The sequence below is a fragment of the Eulemur rufifrons genome, chromosome 3, assembly GCF_041146395.1.
Source record: "Eulemur rufifrons isolate Redbay chromosome 3, OSU_ERuf_1, whole genome shotgun sequence".
Classification (NCBI taxonomy): Eukaryota; Metazoa; Chordata; class Mammalia; order Primates; family Lemuridae; genus Eulemur; species Eulemur rufifrons.
This window is the reverse complement of record NC_090985.1, coordinates 6971472-6992959: the sequence shown is the minus strand read 5'-3', so window position 1 is coordinate 6992959 and position 21488 is coordinate 6971472. Positions and strand designations below refer to the sequence as shown.

General features: G+C 53.8%; 1 protein-coding gene across 1 annotated transcript; it reads left to right on the top strand.

The window, feature by feature from the left end:
* Positions 1-6103: 6103 nt before the first annotated feature.
* ISG20 (interferon stimulated exonuclease gene 20) lies at positions 6104-20125 on the top strand. Its single transcript, XM_069465732.1, has 4 exons — positions 6104-6314; positions 6570-6819; positions 17069-17269; positions 19966-20125. The coding sequence occupies exons 2-4, from the start codon at positions 6592-6594 to the stop codon at positions 20050-20052; spliced, it is 516 nt and encodes a 171-aa protein (XP_069321833.1). The 5' UTR covers positions 6104-6314; positions 6570-6591; the 3' UTR covers positions 20053-20125.
* Positions 20126-21488: the final 1363 nt, after the last annotated feature.

The window sequence follows — 21488 nt, the reverse complement described above, 5'->3', positions numbered from 1 at the left end:
TCAAAGGGTTGAAGGAAGATGGAGCTGTTACCAGTAGTGTGCTGTTTAAAATTAGCTTTATTGTAAAACCATTTGGTCTGGAATAAAATTCAATTGGAAAAGTGAGAGAAGTAGTCCTTTCTGTGAATTTTCAAGCTGGGGTTGGAGGTGGCTTATTGGGAGTGTGCGGGGGGGGGGGGGGGGGGGGGGGTTGGGGCACTAAGCCTTGCTGGGGGCTTCGGCCTTTGAGATGGCAGCTTCCAAGATGATGCTTTGGGATGTGGCAAGAAAATAACAGAGCTATAGAATTATATAATTTATCTTTTGTAACTTCCCTATTATAGAGCACAAGTTTACTTGTTTCTGGAGGTATGTACTCACTTTAAATATTATTTTAATTGTAAAATATACATAAAATTTACCACGTTAACCATTTTTAGATATAGTTCAGTAAAGTATCTTCACATTTTTGTGCAGCAGGTCTCTAGAACTTTTTCATTTTACGAAACTGAAACTCCTCATATCCCCTCCCCCATCGCCTAGCAACCACTGTTCTTTCTGTTTCTAGGAATTTGACTAGATAGTTCATGTAAGTGGAATCATAGTATTTGTCTCTTTGTGACTTGTTTATGTAGCATAATGTCCGCAAGGCTCATCCATGTTGTAGCATGTCAGAATTTTCTTTTTTAAGGCTGACTAACCCTTTGTATGTAAATACCATGTTTTGTTTTTCCACTCATCTGTTGGTGGACAACACAGGTTACTTCCCCCTCTTGGTTATTGTGAATAATGCAGCTATGAACATGGGTGTACAAACAATCTCTTCAAGACCCTGTTTTCAATTCATTTGGATATTTACCCAGTAAGGTAATTGCTGTATCATATGGTAATTCTATGTTTAATTTTTTGAGGAGCCACTGTACTGTTTTCCGTAATGGCTGGACCATTTTACATTCCCACCAACAGTGCACAAGGGTTTCAGTTTCAACACACCCTTGCCAACACTTGTTATTTTATCGTTTTTGATAGTAGCTATCCTAATGGGTATGAAGTGATATTGTGGTTTAGATTTGCATTTCCCTAATCATTAGTAATGTTGAGCATCTTTTATATGCTTTTTGGTATATAGTTTGTTTTTAATTCATTTAATTTATTATATCTGTGTTTTATAATATGTATTCAGTTAGCACAGTTTTACAGTATTAAGTTGAACCACATGAAATTGCTGATATTTGACTGTTTCATATGGTTCATCCCATAGTATATACAGTTGCTCCTGAGACAACACTGGGGTTGGGGGTGCCGACCCTCCCCCATAGTCAAAAATCCAAGCATAATGTTAACTCCCCCAAAATTTAATAGCCTACTATTGACTAGAGCCTTACCAATAACAAACAATTAACACATTTTGTATGTTATATGTATTGTATTCTTAAGCTAGAGAAAAGATGTTATTAAATGATAAGGAAGAGAAAATACATTTATGATACTGTAGTGTACTTACTGATACTGTAAGTTTCCATGGTCTGTTTGCAAGCTGAACCACCTGAAATGGCAGCAGCCGCAGCTGCAGACTTCTGTTTACTGTATTAATAATACCGAGCAATTCAGCTTTCTCTAGTAATACCATGACTTTGCTTCTTGGGAGCGATTCCAGCATCACTAGTGGCACCTTGTATGGGTCGTATGGTGTTATTCAAGGTTTATGGTGTTGCACTAAACATGAAGAAAAATATTCAAGAACCAAGAGAGCTCACTTGCTCCTGTGGTACGCAATTTACTGAAGAGACAAACCGCTCGCACCGACTGGCGTTTGCAGTGGATACTTGCATCCCGTGCGCTCACTGCAGGAACAACAGGAGGTGGCTGCGAACTTATTACAGTAGTATGTGCTGCAGTTAATTTTATACAGTTATGAGTTAACACTGTATCTTCACATTTGTTTACATTTCTCTTGACTGAGAATGGCGCCATGTAAGGTGGGTAGGTTTTGATAAATTTTACCTTTTAATAATAGATTTGTATATATTTTATGGTAGTAAATGATAAAAATAGGCCAGGTGCAGTGGCTCACACCTGTAATCCCAGCACTTTGGGAGGCCAAGGCAGGAGGATTGAGGCCAGGAGTTTGAGCCCAGCCTAGGCAACATAGTGCAACCCCCATCTCTGCAAAAATATTTTTAAAATTATCCAGCAATGGTGGAACGTACCTATAGTCCTAGCTACTCAGGAAACTGAGGCCGGAGGGTAACTTGAGCCCAGGAATTCGAGGCTGCAGTGAGCTATGATTGTACCACTGCATTCATTCCAGCCTGGGAGGCAGAGTAAGACAAGACCCTGTCCCTTAAAAAAAAAAGAAAAAAAATAGACTAATGTCAACATCTGTTTTGTGCATTCATGACATACCTAAAGTTTTCTTAATTTCTTCAGTATTTCTAGGTTATATGGTTCATCTGCAAGTTTTTTCAAATTGTCAAAAATCTCCAAAAAATTTCCCAATTTATTGAATGAAAAAAAATCTATATACAAGTGGACCCAAGCAATTCAAACCCGTGTTGTTCAAGGATCAACTTAGAGGTGCACATACACATTTTAGGGGTACATGCCCAGCAAGGTTGGAGGCAGCTGGGCTGGAAGAGCAGGTTGCCTGCTGGGAGAGCTGCCTCTGACCCTCCACCGCGAGTCATCCACTCCGCTTGTGTCCTCAGCCCAGTGCTGGGGATTCAGAGACGGCCACAGACTGGCAGACTTCATACCTGCTATAGTCATTATAGGTGGTCACCTGTGGCTGGATGTGTGTCTTTAAGGCTGGCAAGTTTGCCCTGAGTGACACTTCCCTGCCGTCACCTGATCCAGAAATGTTTGTGGGTGTGACCTGCTGATGTCTGATGGCAGTTAAAGCTGGAGTGTCAACACCAAGAACCCCCTGGCTGGGGTGGGGGCTCCTCTCTAGGTGCTGTTAGTTACGGTGCCTGGGTCCAACGGCAGAGCACACAATACATTTGAAAAAAAATTTGGCCTGACCCAGAAGAGGTTCTGAGTGCTGGGGGCCCAGCAGTGATCCAAACAGATGGTAGGGGAACAATAAATCAACAAGTAGATGGTATTTCAGATGGTGCTAATTCGTATAGAAAAAGGCCAGGAAGGGGCTAGGAAGTGCAGTTGTAAATAAAGAGGTCAGGGAAGGCCTGAGGGAATGGGAGCAAATTAGGTAGATGAGCTAGAGAAAGAGCTTTCCAGACTGAGGAGATGGCAAACAGTCGGAGATGGGAACATGCCCTGAGTGTTGGAGAAACAGGAAGAGCCAGCTGGAAGGAGGTGGGCGAGGGGGCAGTGGCGAGGGCCTGGGAGAGCGAGCACTACTGCCTTGTCTCTTCCACCTGGTCCCTGTGGCCATCCGACCTAGCCCTTGGGGGATGCAAGGGTTTAGGAACCACCACCATCATCTGAAGGAGGCGGCAGGACCTGCTGAGGGTTCAGGCATGGTCACGTGCATAACTAAGGACCTGATGTGGGTTTAAACCTTAAAGAGAGTCCTTAGATTGGATAGTGGTGCAAGAAGATTGGAAAGGCCAGTGGGCAGATGAAACATCTGGGATTTGAGGTTTGCCTTTCTTTTTCCCTAAATTATAAGAGAGTATAATTCAAGGTTTCATTTAACAGCCACTTCTTACACACCAGCATGTACACTGGAGTACAATAAAACCATTCTCTTTAGACATAGGTTCGTAGTTGTAAGTTGACCATTCAGCCAAAATTTTTCCAAGGGACCTTCAGATAGAACTTCCTTACGTTGCAATAAAACTTTACAAACAAACACACACAGACAATACAGGGAATCCCCCAACGTAAAATACCACGGACAACCAAACAGGAACCACAAAACGAGAACTGAATTGTAATCCAAAGGGGGCAAACCGAGAACCAAATTCTCTCAGAGGAAAGAACCAACATCTCCCAATCCCCCCCCCGGGAACCAGGTACACCACACCTAGTACCACAAATCCAACGGGGCGGGCTCTGAAACACTCCCCCCATAGGAAACAGGGTCTTGGCATCCCAGGGAACTTTACTTACAAATGGCTGTGGCACCTGGACATTTCCCAAATCCATTTCCTTCCCCTCAACTCAGTTCAGGTTGGTTGGAGCTGTGTCCATTCAGGGAGAAAGAGACGGGACTTCCCGGAGCTAAACAGGCCCTGGCACCCGCGGGGAGAATCTTTTTCTTACCCGAAAAGGGGATGCTCCCTGCCTCCTGCAGCAGTCACCGGGTGCCAATCTACCGGGAAGCTGATGGGCCCACCCAGGGACACCACATCTGTTCCTGAAAGTTTGGCACTTGTCCCTGAGACTGCATAGGAAGAACAAGCAAGTGGTTTGAGGAGAAGGAAAGAGGAGTTTATTAATTTGCTGGCAAATGAGGAGGTTCGGCAGACTCCTGTCTCAAAGTACCAGTGTCCTTTCTTCTTTTTGACAACAGGAAATGATTATTAAATATTTGAGCAGAGAAGTGCTGTGACAAACAGTACAAGAGATTAGGCTTTTGGGAAACTTAATCGCTAGGACTCAAAAAGTCATTTAGAGCAGAGCATGAAGGTAGAGGCGGGAGACCCAGGCTGGCGGGCGAGGACTAGGCTAGGTTGTGCCCGGGAAAGGGAAGTGGCACGCTCAGAGGCAGCTCGGGGAAGACTGGCAGATGCAGATTTGGAGTTGAATCCATGAAGCGGGCACAGGACCACGTGGTAAGAATTGGAGGGGTAGGGCCAGGCATGGTGGCTCACGCCTGTAATCCCAGCACTCTGGGAGACTGAGGCGGGAGGATCGCTTTAGGCCAGAAGTTCAAGACCAGCCTAAGCAAGAGAGAGAGCCCATCTCTACTAAAAAAAAAAAAAAAAGAAAAGAAAAGAAAGAAACAAACAAACAAAAGAATTGGAGGGGCAGGATGTGTTCTGCCTGAGACCTGAGGAGGCGGGGAGAGGCGAGGGTCCAGGGCCTGCGGGGAGGCCACTGGATTGGTGTCCGGGGATCACAGGGCGCTTGGGGCCGTGTGGATTGCAGAAGCAATCCTCCAATTGGATCTCTAGGGGTTACTTTTTAAGTATGTGTTCCCGGAAAGTAACAGGAATGTTGCTTCATTTCCTCCTACATCAGGGTAACAGATCTTTATGCATTTGCAGAGCAGGAAGTCCCCAGTCTGAATTCAAGCAAAAGTTGCTTATTCAGGATGAGAACCAAAAATACTCTGTTATACCTCAAATTCAAACCCACCAAACAACAAACGGGAGCGATGCCTTCTCATTAAGACATATTTCAGTATTTCATTTTATTTTTGAGGTCTCTTAAAAGTCGGGCATCCCACTTGGTGAAAACACCACAGATTTGGGGAAGTTCCTTTCCAGACCACAAACCTTTGTGACAATGAGGGGCAATCAGATCAGACTGACCAATGTTCACTGCACATGGATCCGGGGAAGGAAGCAAGCGTGGGCAGCTCTCAGCTCACGCTTGCTGAATCTCACCACAGTATACTACAGGCCTTTTCCTCATTGAAGCTGATTCTTGTTTTGCCCCAGTTATAAGTCATTGGTTATTCACATGCCAGGCACTGATCTAAGAGTTCAAAGTTCCAGCCCGAGAGAGTGCAGACCCCAGGAAGTGTGGCCATGCTGGCGGGGGCTCCCTCAAGGCCTGCTTCTCTTTGTCCCCAGACAGTGTCCGCCCAGCTGGGAGCGGAGCGGCTGAAGCGCCCCTGGACCCATGGAGGCCCCAGGGGCTCCCTCGCTGCCTCCTTGCTGTCCCTGGGCTGGAGGTAGGGGCTGGCCCCCTCCCGCCGCAACCCTCTGCCCATCCCACTGAATAGCCCCAGTGTCCCAGGAGCCAGTTTCCCTGCCCGCATAAAAGACCTTAGAGTATCAGACTGGTAGTGGGTCCCAGAAGTTGTGGGACACTCCCTGGGCACCAGTCCTGGGGATGTTTATTCTCTGGGCAGAGAGTGAGAAAGGAAAGAAAGATGTCGCAATCCACTTCATCCACTTTAGATTCGTCATCTAAAAAGGGGGAGGGAAAGGGGCAAAGGACGGACACCCCGACACGCCTGCCGGCTCCGTCAGGGCTGACTCAGGCCTTGAGCTGAACTCCCCACCTGCTGGCAGTAGCCTAGACGGGCAGCCCAGCCCAGTGCCCGGCCTCCCGCCCCTCACTTGATAAAAAACCAGGAACTGAAACGGAGTGGGGATGCCGGCTGGGAGGCGGAGATGACTCACTGCTGAGAGTGACTGCTGGCGCTGAGCGGGGCAGCAGAGAGGCAGACGGAAGTGGAGGACTCAGGCCGGCAGGTGAGAGCTGGGACAAGCCGCAGGGTGGCAAAGGGAGGGGGCCTCCCGGTCCCCAGGCGGCACGGCAGGACCAGAGGCCCTGGGACCCGTGGGCAGGGGAAGCCAGGTGGGGTGGCAAGAGGCCAGCTTCCTCTGTGGCCAGGTGGTGTTGGAGATAAAGGGCAGGGCGGAAGGTGCAGGCTGCCTGGGAGTGGCTGAGGACATCTGGAGGCTTGGTTTGCCCTAGAGTGAGGTCCCCCATGCCCCTCTCTCCAGCATCTGAGGGTCCCTGAGGAGCATGGCTGGCAATCGAGCGGCCGTGGCCATGGACTGTGAGATGGTGGGGCTGGGGCCCCACCGGGAGAGCGGCCTGGCTCGTTGCAGCATCGTGAACTTCTACGGTGAAGTGCTCTACGACAAGTTCATCCGGCCCGAGGGGGACATCACGGATTACAGAACCCGGGTCAGCGGGGTCACCCCTCAGCACATGGCAGGGGCCACACCATTTGCTGTGGCCAGGCAAGAGGTGAGTAAAGGGCCGTGTGCCAGCCAGGCCAAGGGGGCTGCAGAAAACCCCCTTCCACTTCCCAGCTCCTTCCCCCAGTGCCTATCTGTGACCTGTGACCTAACCATGTGAGAGTCCCCAAGCTGCTTTGCCACTTTGGGGAGAAACCCCTGGGTGTCTCCATCACTTCCCTAAGGCTTCCCACCGTCAGAGAACCGTAGACTCACATCTGGGAGTCACCTTCAGGGTAGCTGGGCCAACTTGCTGGTCTTATGATGGGGAAGCTCAGCCCCACCTGATGCTCCCACAGAGCGACTTGGGTCTACACTCCCTCTTCTTCCCTGTGCTCCAGGCTGCCCCTGGTGAGCGATGTGGGGAAGCAGCTCATTGTGATGCCTTCTCCAGGTCTAACTTTCTGTTTCTCTAAATTGGTAAATGGAAAGCAAAACTTAAAGGTGACATCAGGTTTAGTCACTTCTGGGAAGTCTCAGAAGGGCCAGCAAACTCATCAGTTTCTCAGCTAATGGGGCCTGGGGAAGTCCAGGAAGAACACAGGTTCCTCTCAACTGCACACACACAATGCGTGCCAGGCTCCAGGTGCTGGAGATAAAATCACAACAATAGCTACGATTTACTGAGCTCTGGCTACGCCCCGGACGCTCTCCTAAGCATTGGCCGTCTCTGAGCTCGTTCGATCCTAACCAACAGCCCTGCCAGTTGGGTTCTCAGGGGCTGTTAACTCAGAGTTAAGAGGGCTGGTTTGAATCCCGGCTCCTTGACTTAGCAGCTAAGTTACCTTGGGCAAGTTACTCCACCTCTCTGTGCTCAGTTTCCCCATCCATGAAGGAAAACAGGGATAGTGGTGGCAGCAACTTCACAGGGTTATCGTAGGATTGAGAAAGTGCCTTGAGAGGGTGCCTAAATAAGCCCTCAAAAAATGTTAGCTATTATGATCGTTTACCTCATTATCCCGTATTACAGATGAGGAAACTGAGGCTCGCTTGAACTAAGTGTATTGGTCTCTTAGGGCTGCCATAACGGAGCACCCCAGACTGGGTGGCCTAAACTGTAGGTATTTATTGTCTGACGCTCTAGAGACGAGAAGTCTGAAATGCAGGTGTTGGCAGGGGTGGTTCCCTCCGAGGGCTCCATGCCTCTCTCCCAGCTTCTGGGGCTTCTTGGCAATCTCTGCGGTTCCTTGGCTTGTGAACGCATCACCCTGATCTCCGCTTTCAAGTTCCCATGGTGTTCTCCTGTGTGTGTCTCTATCCAAACTTCCTCTTTTTAAAAGGACAGCAGTCACATAGGATTAGGAGCCCATCCTGCTCCAGTGTGACCTCATCTTGCTTAACTAATTATATCTGCAATGACCCTATTTCCAAATGTCACATTCTGGGGTACTGGAGGTTAGCATTTTAACATTGAACTTGGCAGGAGGTGAGGGGCACAGTTTAACCCCTAACAGTGAGGAGCTTGCGCGGTGCAGATAGCAGACACGTGCAAGGGCTGGTCAGGAATCAGAACCCGGCTTAAAGCCCCTAGAGCTGTGCTGTGCAGTGGGGTCACTGCTAGCCACATGCTGTAGCGGGCACCTGGAGTGGCTGCTCTCAACTGAGATGCGCTGTGCAGTGGGGTCACTGCTAGCCACATGCTGTAGCGGGGACCTGGAGTGGCTGCTCTCAACTGAGATGCGCTGGTAAGTGTAAAATCCACACTGGATTTGGTAGACTTGTATTTCAACAGGAACCATAAAATGCCTCAATAATTTTTTATATTGATTACATGTTGAAATGATAATATTTTAGATATATCAGGTTAAATAAAACATTAAAATTAATTTCACCTGCTTTTTACCTTTTTAAATACAGCTATTGGGTAATTTAGAATTGTATCTGTGGCTCGCTCACATTATATTTCTATTGGACAGTGCTGTTCTAGAAGTGCAGGTTGAGGGTCCTGAAAGTGGACCAGAAGTGTTTTCAATTTTGAATTTGTTCAGATTTTGGAATATTTGCATTATACTTACTGGTCGAGCATCCCAAATCTGAAAAATCAAAAATTGGAAATGTTCCAATGAGCATTTCCTTTGAGTATCATGTCAGCATTCAAAACATTTCAGATTTTAGAGCATTTGCGATTTTGGATTTTTGGATTTGGAATGCTCAACATATATTAAAAATATACTGGGAGAACCCTAGGGAGGGGCACAGTATGTCCTGGTGGTTCCGGAAGACTCCATGAGGCTGGTGGTATTTGAAAGAGGTGGAGAGAGTCTGTGTAGGCAATTAAGCAGGCCATAGGGAGCCACCAAAGATTCTTGAGCAAGGGCATGGCAGGATAAAAACCAGTTTCAAGAAAGCTAGAATAGGGGTACTGCAGAGGAGAGAGAGGGGCGAGAAAAGAGATGACAATAGGGAGAAGAGTCAGAGGCCCTCGGCAACAGTAAAGGGCCTGAGTGGTCGGTCACCAGCAGAGGATTGGAAAGAAGAAAATGTTAGGAAGGAGGAGACCAAAGGAGAGTCACCAAGAAGGGGAGGGCAACGTAAAGAAGAGGTGAAGAGGTGGGGTCTGTTAAGGTGCTGAGAGGAGGCCCAGGGGTAGTGTGAGGAGCTCCCCACCAAGCAGTCAGGGTGGACAGTATTGACACAGGAAGTGACTCCCGATGTTGGCAGCCAGAAGTTCAACTGGGTCCCTGGCTTCGTGCAAGGAGGAATTTAGGAGCCAGTCGATGGTATAAAGTGTAAGCGAGATTTATCTAGCAACTACAGAAAGTCTACTCCACAGACACACAGAGGCAAGTTCTCCCTGCAGAAGAAAATGGCGCCCTGGTTTCTGTGGCCTTTCTATTTAAGCTATGGCCTAATTAACAAGGGGAGGAATATTCATGAAGGGGCGGTATTTTGTTGGAATGAGGGTGACACCCTCTATTCCTCCACCATCTTGGCTCTAACTGATTTGATTGGAACTTGCTCTGCCTCCATCCTGTTTTCATCAGGGCAGTTTGAAACTTTGTTTTGAGACTTCCTGACCCCAGTAATGCTGCAGCCATGCCCAATGCAATGCCCACAGCAATGCCTGCAGCAATGCCCGAAAGCAATGCCAAGCAGTACCCAAAGCGCTACCTGCCAGTTCCTGTCTCAGTTTGTCCCTAGCTTTCCTCCATTGTCCCCAGCTTTCCTCCTTGTCCCCAGCTCCCTCCCCATCACAAAGACGGAAAGGGGTAGAAGAGCCCAGAGCAGGGGATGAGGAGGCAGTAGAGAAGCGCTCCTCTGGCGCCCTGGACATCCAGGCCCGGGAAGCTACAACTCTCTGGACGGGCTTGAGCGCCGGCCTGGGAGCCGGAACACCTCGGTCTCCATGCAGACTTGGTGCGGAACAGCTTTTGTTTCTCAGTTAAAGGTTCCGCCAAACCCAGTGCCTCAAGTGCACAACATAAGGCCCCATCCAGGGTGGGCACTTGGTAGGCCCTGAGGGAAGGAGGGAGGCGGCTTAAGACCAGGCAAGTCTGGGGAGCACGTCCAGGTTCCCCGGCTCCTGCATCGCCTCCCGCTGGGTTGTGTGGCCTTCGGCAAATAAGGGAAACTTTCTGAGGCTCAGTTTCCTCATCATAAAAGGAGAGTGGTAACGCCTCCTGCCTGCTCTCCAGTGGGTTGGATGCAGTGACATGGGCTGTGGCCCTGAGCGCAGCACCTGGTTCACAGCTGGTGTTCACTAATTGTGCCCGCTTGGGGACGGAGGGGCAGAAACCTGGAGTACACATCGCAGTCCCCTCTCCGACTTCCCTTGAGCACTTCTGTCATCTCAGATGCCGGCCCTCATTTTCTGCCTGCTGCACCTGGTACGCTTGCTGCCAGCCTCTCCCACCCTGCTGCCAGGGAATCTTCCCCAGGCCTGGCTCAGGCCGTAGCCACCCTGCCCCCTTCAAACACCTCCCGTGGCTGCCCATGGCCTAAGGACCCCATCCCAGCAGCCAGACTCTCCAAACCACTGTCCACCCACCTGCCTTTCCTGCTTTCTGCCATAGCTCACCCACTGCAGCCCTGTGCTTCAGCCAAACCCTACTCTCCCCGGTCCCCCAAACCCGCCCTGAGAAAGGCCTCGGTTCTGGCAGCCCCAGGCCAGAGGAGTCCTTTACGATGCCTCTGCCCCACGGGACCCGGCTCTCTGGCCCTCCTTGCTGTTGCCCACGCAGTCCTAGCTTGTCCATCCACACACGGTCTGCCTAGTCCGCAGCTCCTGCCATAGCTTTACCTGCCCCCAGGCCAGAGGCTGTACTTTGCACATAGAAGGTGATTTGAGAATGTTTGTGGGATTGAAGTTGAACTGATTTTCATAAAATGCAAAAGAGTTCTCGCAGCTGGGTGGAGTAAAATTGCCTCTGCCCCTGTGCTGGCCTTTGCCATGGCGATGCGATACACACAGCCCTGGCGGGGGGAGCAGGCGCACTGCCCTTAGACTCTGCCAGTCCCAGCTTTGCCACCTGAATGCTCTGTGTCCTCTGGCTTGTTTCTCAACCTCTCTGTGCTCCCCTCAGTAGGATCCTCTGTAACACAGGGCTGATAAAAATAGCGCAGGTGTATCCACATCTGGCACGGTGTCCCACTGCCTTTACTCCCTGCCACAGCCCTGGGAGGTCGTGAACTAGACCAGCACTTCCCAGGCGAGGAAACCGAGGTACAAGGCCGAGTGAACTACCCAAGGCCAGGGGGGAGCAGAGACCCAGATTCTGGCTGCAGAGCTGGAGTTGTGATGTGCAGACCCTGTGCTCAGTGTGCGTAAATGCCACGAGTCCAGCGTGTGCAAGGACGGTGGCATGGCCTGTGAGTGAACATGTGGTACAAGGTAGCAGCCATCATTTGTTTCCGTGAACAAGGACCCTGTGGGTCAAGTTGCCGGAGGCCCCTGAGGTGGCTCGATCCCACTTCATCGTCCACAGTGTTTCATTATAGTCCCCAAGAGACAGCAGGCTCATGGGCCCAAAATGTGCTGGGGTCCCCCAAAGGGCAGAAAGCTCACAGCCCTCTCTGAGGCCCCACAGGGCCAGGTGACACTCACAGGTGAGTCTAGGGCTTGCCAGGCCTTGCTTTCACGCAGGTGTTTTTCAAAGCCCCTCACCTGCCTGTCTCTCCCTCCCCAGGGGAGCAGTGAGTGGGCCCAGCCAGCCGCGGGCAGTAACCCTCCCAAGGCAGTGGGCAAGGCCGTGGGGGTCGCTGAGCCCCCTGAGTCCACCGGCGAGTGCTGGTGCTGCAGGGCACTGAGACGGAGTGGGCCCCCACCCCCTTTCTCTCATCCATTTTTTATAACATGATGACATTACTTTTAGGACGTAAAGTAAGTGCCTCTGATGTCCTGACACCTCTGTGTCTGACCATTATCTAAAGCAGTGGTTCTCAACACCGTGGGATTTTGCTCCTCCTGGCACATTGAGCAACATCAGGAGACATTTGTGGCTGTCACAGTGTGGGGACTGTGGTGCTACCGGCATCTAGTGGGTAGGGCCCAGGGATGCTGCCAAACACCCCACAATGCACAGCACGCACGGCGCAGCTGCCTCCCCAGCCACGCACACAAAGACGTCTGCGGCCCCAGATGTGAACAGTGCCGAAGCCGAGGAACCCTACTGCATGGAGAGTCCCACACATCAGATTGTTGGCACAGGAGGGAATCCATGTGCTGGGGGCTGGGGTCCAGAGAGGGGTAGCAACTTGCCTAAGGACACACAGGAACTGTGATACAAATCGGTGCACAGATTTAGGACTCCCACCTGGTCGGTTAATGTTCTTCTTTTTTTAATTGAGCAGTCATTTTTAATAGCTTGAAACTCACTTTTATGAGTTAATGCTCTTTTAATGTCAACTCAGCATGATGAGTGGCATCTGCTCCGTGAAGCACTGTGGTTCCGGGGGAGACACAGGCAGGGGCGGGGGGGAGGCAGGCACAGTAGCTTGTGAGCAGGGAGTGATTGCAGCTGTAGCCAGCAGGCCTTGCGTGGACCGGAGTGTCCTGTTGGGGCCCTGCCACCTGGCAGTCCTCCCTGGGGCCCGGCCAGATGGAGGAGGAAGGCTTCATCATCCAGATTTGCCCCAGGGCAGGAGCCCTGTGGGAACCAGGCACAAGCCGGAGGCAGGGGCACCTGGAGAGCTTGGCAGAGGACAAGAGCAAAGAGGGGGCTGGGACCACTCCGGAAAATGACAGTAAGGGACTCTGTCCTCTGTGAGGACAACATCCTTCAGGTCCCCTTACTCACGGCCACTGCTCCTGGCAGCCAAGAATGAATGAATGGATACATGAATTAATGAAGGGCAGATGGGCCGATAGCGGGAGCAGCAAGCTCTGAGCTGCTCAAGGGGCTTCGGTGCAGAGATTTCCGAACGTGTCAGACAGGGAGGATCCCCTGGAACGTTTGCTAACGCCCCTCCCTCGAGATTCTGATCAGAAGGTGGGGAGTAGGGGCCGACCCTCCTGAACTTTTGGGTCAGGCACATCTGAGAAATACTTGGAAATAGAGTGGAAGCTCAGGACGGAGCACGCAGGCTGCGAGCGCACCTGGCCTGTCACTCCCCTGCTTGGGACCTGGGTACACACCGCTCTGCACCCCCTCCGCGGCTTGGTCAGAGGGTACGACAATCCCCACCTTGCAGGGCTACATTCCCAGTTCCGAACTCCTCGCTGAGTGCCATACTGTACCCGGCAATGCTCTCTGCCCCTCGGTTCTCAGTGGGTGGCAATAATGACGACTGTCACAACAATGACAAGGTCAGGTGGAACCAGACACTGCATGGTGGCTTTCAACTCACCAGCTGTGTGAGCTGGGCGAGCCCTCACCTCCCTGATCCTCGGCTCCCTCCTCTGTAAAATGGAACTGAGGACAATCTTGTCCAGGAGCCTGGTGAGGGGGTCAGGAAAGTGCCGGCACGGTGCTGGAGCCAGGCCGCTAAGAAGAGGTAGGTGTGTCCTTCCCCCACAGCCTGCCCCAGGTCTTTCCAGGAATCTGAGAGTCTCCGCCCCCGTGTTTGACAGTGGCAATGTCTGACACACCTGCCTGGTGACACTGACTCAAGGCAGGTCAGGTGGCCGGCAGGTGGCACAGCCCTGAGGCCCGGCCTACTCCTGCCTCTCCGCCCCTCCTGGGCCCCAGTGTTCCCCACTGCGTCCCCCCTAGCCCTGCCTCGGAAAGTCGGTGGAGCCCTGGCTGCTAATGGGCCCCTCAAGCCTCACCAGTCCAGGCCCTCACCTTGCAAATGGGAAAGCTGAGGCCCAGAGAGGGTCTTTGGCATCCCTGAGGACACACAGCAAGTCCCAGCAGGCTTTCCCTGTCCAGTGCCTGCACCTTTGTCCTGAAGAGCTGTTGGCCTCCCTCTAAGTAGACTGCTCTCTCCTTTCCTCCTCTTCCTCCCTCTGCTTGTCTTCTCCCTCTTATTTTATTTGTCCTCTCATGATGAGTCCTGAGTGCCCAATGTGGTCCCCCTCCCCCGCCACCAGGGACTGTCGGGCTCAGGAAGTGAGGAATTTCCCAGGAATCCACGTGACCATGACTTGGCCCTCTCACATCTGGGAGCAGCTGTGGCTGCCTGTGGGACGGCAGACGAGCTCCTTCAGGGCCCTGCGTGAACTGGGCCTGGGCCAAACTCCAGACGGGAAAACAGGCACATTGTTGAGAAGCACAGGGGATGCCAGCGAGAACAGGCACGTGACCCGCAGCCACCCAGCACCGCAGCATCTGCCACCCCCGCGCCCTCTCTCCCCACGCACCAGCACGTCTCCTCCACGCAGACGGCTCCCCCGAGCCGCTGCTCTGAGAGCGTGTGCCTGAGTTGTCATCTCTTAAAGCCTCACTGTGACGCCCCGGCCAGCAGCGTTGCATCGCCTGCAGAAATGCAGAATCCCAGGCCCCGCCCCGGACCTCCTGAATCCGAATCTGTTGCACGGACACTCCCCAGGTGGCTGGGAAGCACACGCAGGTGTGAGCCGCGCTGGCGCAGTTCTGGAGCAGCCTGCGCCGGCACACTCTCCCCGTCCCGTGTTGAGCACGGGCTCTGTCCAGAGAAGGCCTCCAACAAAACCACGTGGACGGCGGAGTAGGTCGATGGACAGACCCTGCTTCCAACACCGTGACCCCGGACAAGTCACCGCACCTCTCTGAGCCGTGGTTTTCTGTGGTCACGAGACAAGAATGTGTAAACGGACCACATGATGTCCCAGGAGGCCACTCGCCATCTAGAAGGAGAAGCAGGCTGTGGGGAGGGTGCGAGTCATCCAGAAAGCTCCATCCCAGGGCTCAGATGAAGGTCAGGGCCGCATAAAGGGAGAGAGATGAGGGCGTCGGAGAGCTGTCCAAAGTGGGCGCTACACAGCCGCGAGCTGCCCCTTCAGCCCGGGCCTGGTGCAGCTCAGCCCAATGCTGTTCTCAGGTCCCCTTCCCGTCCCCTGCAACACAGCCGAGTGCAAGAAAGCTGCCTGGCCGTGTGGCCACAGCATAGGAGGCTGTGCATGTGCGAGAGGAGGTCAGAGGGGACGCCGGGCTGGGGGCACTCTCGGGCTTGTCCCCCCCATAGCTCGGCTCCTGGGCTGCTGGAGGCCTGGAGTGGCCTGCTCTGCCGGCTCAGTGTGGTGGTGACAAGCAGGCCCTGGAGCCAGCCTGCTGGCTGTGTGACCGCCCCAGTTATCTAATGGTGCCTAGCAAATCACCCCAAAACTTAATGGTTAAGACAATGTCAATATTTTGCTCATGTACCTATAATTTGGGCAGGTGCTCGTCGGTGGGGACAGCTCGTCAGCGGAGGCATCTTCAAGGCTGGGGGCTAGACTTGTCAGAAGGCCCCTCACCCGCGGGGCTGGTGCTGGCATTCCTCAGGCACGTCTCTGTCTCTGTGTGACCTCTCCTCCTGGTCTCTTCAGCCTGGTGGCTGGACTTCTTACATGTCAGCTCAAGGCTCCTGGGACTCTGATCCCAGAGAGAAGCCAGAGGTCACCAGAGCCGGCCCACATGCAAAGGAAGGGGAACTAGATTCCATTTCCTTTGAGAATAGTTAAGGAATTTGCTAACTTGGTTAAAATTATCAGAGCGACCTTGGGCACATTACTTCACTTCTCTGGGCTTCAGATTTTTCCATTTGTAAAATTCAGTTAAATGCAGCCCTCCCTCCTAGCTGTATTAGTTTGTTTTTGTTTTGTTTTTTTTGAAACAGGGTCTTGCCCCAGCTAGAGTGCAGTGGCATCATCACAGCTCACTGCAACCTCAAACTCCTGGGCTCAAGGGATCCTCCTGCCTCAGCTTCCTGAGTAGCTGGGACTACAGGTGCCACAATGCCAGTTAATTTTTCTATTTTTAGTAGAGATGGGGTCTTGCTCTTGCTCAGGCTGGTCTTGAAATCCTGGCTTCAAGTCATCCTCCTGCCTCGGCCTCCCAAAGTGCTTGGATTACAGGCGTGAGCCACCAGGCCCAGCCATGTGTTAGTTTTCTATGGCTGCTGTAACAAAGCCACCAACTCAGTGGCAAAACAACACAAATGTATTATCTTACACTTCTGCAGTTGAGAAGTCCAACATGGGTGTCCCTGGGCTACAGTCAGGGTGTCAGCAGGGCTGGGTCCCTTCTGGAGGCTCTGGGGGGGTCCACTCTCTTATCCTTTCCAGCCTCCAGAGGCGGTGGCCCAGATACCTTGACTCTTGGCCCCTTCCCCCACCTTCAAAGCCAGCTGTGGCATGTCCAGACCTTCTCACACGGAATCCCTCTGCCCTCCACAAACAAGGACCCTTGTGATTATGTCGTGCCCACCCGAATAATCCAGGAAATCTCCCTACTTTAAGGTCCTCTGATTAGCAATCTAAATTCCACCTGCAACTTTAATTCCTCTTTGCCATGTGACATATTTGCAGGTCCTGGGCATTAGGGCACAGACATCTTTGGGAGGTCGTTATTCTGCCTGTCACAATACGGTTGTTGAGAAGATTAAACAACATAATACATGTGACATATTTTGATGCATGCTTGGCACGTGGGAAGTGTCCAGTGTGTACTAGCCACTGCTACTGCACGTCTGGGCCTTTGGCACAGACTGACACCATCATGAGGAGGGACATGTCCAATCTCCTCTTTTCATAGATGATATGATTGAAGCCCAGAGAGGGATGATAATTTGCCCAAGGTCACACAGCAAGTCAAGCAGGGGCTGCTCCCTGCCAACCCCATGACTGTACTAAGTTGCCCCAGACCCACCCAGAGGCCCCTGGGTGATACGGTCGGGGGTGCCCATGTCTTCCCGGACAGATCCTGCAGCTCCTGAAAGGCAAGCTGGTGGTGGGTCATGACCTGAAGCATGACTTCAGGGCGCTAAAAGAGGACATGAGCGGCTACGCCATCTACGACACGTCCACCGACAGGCTGCTGTGTCGCGAGGCCAGACTGGACTACTGCAGGCGCGTCTCCCTGCGGGTGCTGAGCGAGCGCCTCCTGCACAGGAACATCCAGGTGAGGCCTCCTCCTCCTGCCAGGTGGGAGCACACCAGGCGGCAGTCCTGACGCACTGCTCCTCGGTCCTGCCCTGGGGGCCGGGCCATCCCCCCAGGAAGCTAAAAACCCGCGGTGGCTCCAGTGCAAATAGTCAGTTCAAAGACTCTATTCCCTCTACTTCGGAGAGGCCCTGTGCTGTGAGAGAGGGAGGGTGTGTTTGCTTGGCTGTCCCCAGATTGCAAGCAGTTTATCTGAGAGGTGACCCCAGGAAGCGCTGGAGTGAGGATGGGGACAGGAAGGGAAAACACCCAGTTAAGGTCTGTTTTGTTGTTGACATCAGCCAGTCACCCTGTAGATAATGAAGCTTAGTCCTGCTGCAGAACTCTGGGAGACGGTGTAGAGCACGCACCTCCCGTATGTCCCGGGGTATGTGTACCCGCCTCCGGCAGCCTCTGGCTGACGCAGCTCCTGGGGCGAAGCAGGCTCCAGCAAAGCCACCAAGGAGAGCGTGCACGTGTAGGGGATGTAAGCACCTGCTCTGGGTCAGACTGGGCAAGGTGATGGGTGCTGGGGACACGGGGCTGAGCAGGACTTGTCCTTGTCCTTGAGGAACTCTCGGTTGGATGGGAGGTGGCCCGTAACCAGGTCATTAGCACACGTGGTGGGGAACGTCCGACGGAGGGAAGGGCAGTACCCTTGCTCTGGGAGCAGGAAGGAAGGGGGGGAGCGCTGGCAGGGCAGGAGTCCAGATCTGAACAGAGTCTGAAGGTGAGTCTTAGCCAAGGAGAGGGGGACGGGGTGGGGATCACGTCGCTGGGGGAGGGGCTTAGGACCATGGGCCCCCCCCCCACCCCCCGCCAGCAGGAACTTGTCTGGAGCAGGGAACAGGCCTGAGTCTGGGCCTCTCTGTTAGCCGCCAGGCACACAAGGACCAGTCTGGGCTTTCCCTGGAGCCCTTGTCACTCTGTGGCTATCAGCCTCAGGCCTTGAGCCTGACACAGGCCCCTCCCCAGGCTGTGTCCCTGGGCTCGCTAAGCCTGGTTGTTCCAGGGGCGCAGCACCCACCCACCAGCTCCTGCCCGCACTGATGCTCCTAGAAACCCGTGCCCAAGCATCCCCGAGTGTGGACAGTGGTGCGGCTGATCACCTGTGCCCACCAGGACACAAGGAGCTAACGTGGGGGGATCGTCACAGAGGGGCAGTGGTGTTACCTCCCCTCAGTGGAAGGAATGGCAGTCCTGTGGGTTCTCCATCCCAAGCTGCTGGCACAGGGGACTGGGCCACACAGGAAGGGAAGGGCCCTCCCGGGTATCAGCCTCTGGGAGGGTGCTGGGCATTTGACTTCTCTCATTGCATCCTCTGGGGCAGATGTGCTCAGGCCCATTTTACAGGAGAGTAAACAGAGCACCAGAGATGGAAAGTGGCTTGCCCAGGGTCACAGAGCTCGTAAGCAGGGGAGCTGGAATTTGAGCCTGGGTCTGTCTGATTCCAAATCCAGGGCCCTCCATCTCCCCGTGCTGGTGAGCAGAGGATGCTCGTGGCATTTCTGCTCTGTCCTTGGCGTCCTTCCCCACAGAGCACAGTGGTAGAGCATGTGACCTCTCTGTGCCTTGGTTTCCTCATCTGTCAGTCAAGGGGAGTGATGGGGCAGTGTGCCCGGGGCCTCCCTGCTACCCACCTCTTACTAACAACATGGAGTAAAGCCTCCCTGAGCTGGGCTGTATCACCCGGCATCCCCAGCACCCGCTCTGGGGGTCTGGGAAAGGAGCCTTGCGGGGGAAGGGAGGCCTTTCTCGACAGAGGAACACCGTGAAAACACAGCCGGGCCAATGGCCCGCTGACCCCATGCTGGGTCCTGGCCAGGGTGCCGGGGCCGGGCAGGAGATGTGAAGGTGCCAGCAGTGGGAATTTGCCTGGCATGGAGGGCTCCATGAGGCCTAAATCCCAGCTCCACAACTTGCCGGCTGGTGTGTGAACCTCAGTGTCACCGTCAGTAAAATGGGGGAATAGTCGTATCCAGCTTGGAAGTTTAACTCAATAACCGGAGCCTCGGGCTGGCACAGAAGGAGGCGGCAAATGGCAGTCGCTTCTTTGAGTGGACTGAGTGGCCCCCAACTCCCATCACCACCCCCATAAAGTCTAGACTCCCCACCACGGCATTCAAGGCCTCCGCTGATGGGTCCCGGCCCACCACCCCCTCCCAGCACCGTCTCTCAGGCTCCCCCTCTCGGAGCTCTTATTCTAGCTGCACACGCGCTCCCGTGTCCCACACGGCCTGCGGCATTTGGTCTCCACTCACTTACATCCCTGCCTTCTCCAAGCAGCCTTTACCACGTCCCCAGCTGGACTCCCTCCTCCACGTCCCGGTGCTCCTCGCCACTGGGCCGCGCTGCGTGTCTGACGGCGAGTCTGCAGCCTCCGGTCCCCCCACCAGGCTGCAGGCACCTTGAGGGCACAGCCTGGGTCTCCAGATGCTGGATTTTGTGCCTGGGCTCGGTGCCTCTGGCCCCGGGGCTGAGGGGGTGAAGCCAGGCCAGCCGCAGCCACCTGCTGAGTCTCCCAAGCCCAGGGAGGGGGTCAGAGGCCTGAGTGAGACTCACCCACGGGCCCACCTGGAGCCCCCAGAAATCGGGGCGTGAGCAGGGGGAGCCCTGGTTACTGGGGCTGTGGATTCGGCCCCGCCCCAAGTCCCCACCCTGTGCCTGTGCCCACAGAACAGCCGGCTGGGACACAGCTCCGTGGAGGACGCGCGGGCGACGATGGAGCTCTACCGCCTCTCGCAGCGGCTTCGTGCCCGCTGACGCCGGCCGGCGCCTTCCCCAGGGACCAGCAGTTTCATCTCTTCAGGACAACTCCTTTGTTTTGGAAAATGTATCTTTCATAGTAAAGTGGCTCTATATTTTGTCTACTCCATCACTGGATTTTCTTATCTTTTCCCTTTTTTTCTCGGAGCCGGGTTAGCGGCGGACAGGACCCCGCTGCGTGACGCTGGCGGGGAATGAAGACTCAGGCCAGGGGCTGGGCAGGTCCGTCTCCTTCACACCTTGAGTCCTGGGGGTCCAGGATTGAGTTTGGGGTAATTAATAACCGCCCCCTCCGCCTCCCTGCTCCTGTGGCTTTATGCCCGGAGGGGCGGCATTATTTCCTGCGTGCGCCCTGCTCAGGGATCCACCGTCTCCGCTCGACATCGGTGCCGCAGCGCTTGTGAGCTTCAAGCAACCGCACAGGAAATGCGATGGGTGCCACCCCTGGGGACCTTGAGGTCACCCGTCCTCCTATTTGTAAAATGAGGAAGCGAAGGTAGTAAACCCTGGAGTCAGAGAAAACTAGGTCGGAATCCTGGCTTTTCCGTTTAGTAGCCGTGTAAACTCTCAGTTTCTCCATCTGGGAAATGGGGAACGGTAACGACTTGCGGGGTACTTGGGAGATGTTGCGTGCAAAGCCCCTGCACCATGCCTGTCCTACGGAAGCACCCAGCACATGTCAATAACTGCTACTCCCTGGACCACCTGCAGATCTAGAGGACCCCGGCGAGGGCTGCTGCACTCTGCTCCGGGGGCTGGGCTCCCTGAGGGCAGGGCGGAGTGCGTCCCTGCTCCTTAGAGGCGACTGCATAGTTGTTATTTTAACCTGGGTCCCACTTCAGATCCACTAGAGGAGAATCACTAGGGAGGGGCCCAGGCGTCTGTTCATTTCTTAACTTCCACGGGGTGAGTCTGATCCTACGATATTTGAATCACCTGAGGTGCTTTCTAAGCAATCCCGGTGTCTGAGCACAGCGCTCTCACGCCACAGCCAACATCAGCATCACCTGGAGTTGCTGATTGGGCCGGTCTGGGGTGAGCTTGAGAACGTGTCTTTCTAACCAGTTCCCCGTGGATGCGGATGCTGCTGGTCCGGGGACCACGCCTTGAGAGGCACTGCCTAAGCATCAGGGGAGTACAATGTGCAGCCACAGGGGCGCGCCGGCCCCCGGGCTGAGCACCCCGGCGTGGACTGCGTCACAGGTCCAGCCTGTCCCCGTGCCATCTCCCTTGGCTGCCTGCTCATGCAGAGGGAGGTCTGCAGCCCTGGAAGATGGATCCCAAATAGCCCCACTGCACAGAGGAGGGACTCGAGCTAAGGCTAGGAACCCAAGGGATTCAGGTGCAGCCCTGCCTGGCCCCAGACTCAAGTTGTTTTTTCTCAGCTGCTTTACAGTGGCAATGCCTCCCACCTGCGCCACTGGCCTCTGGGA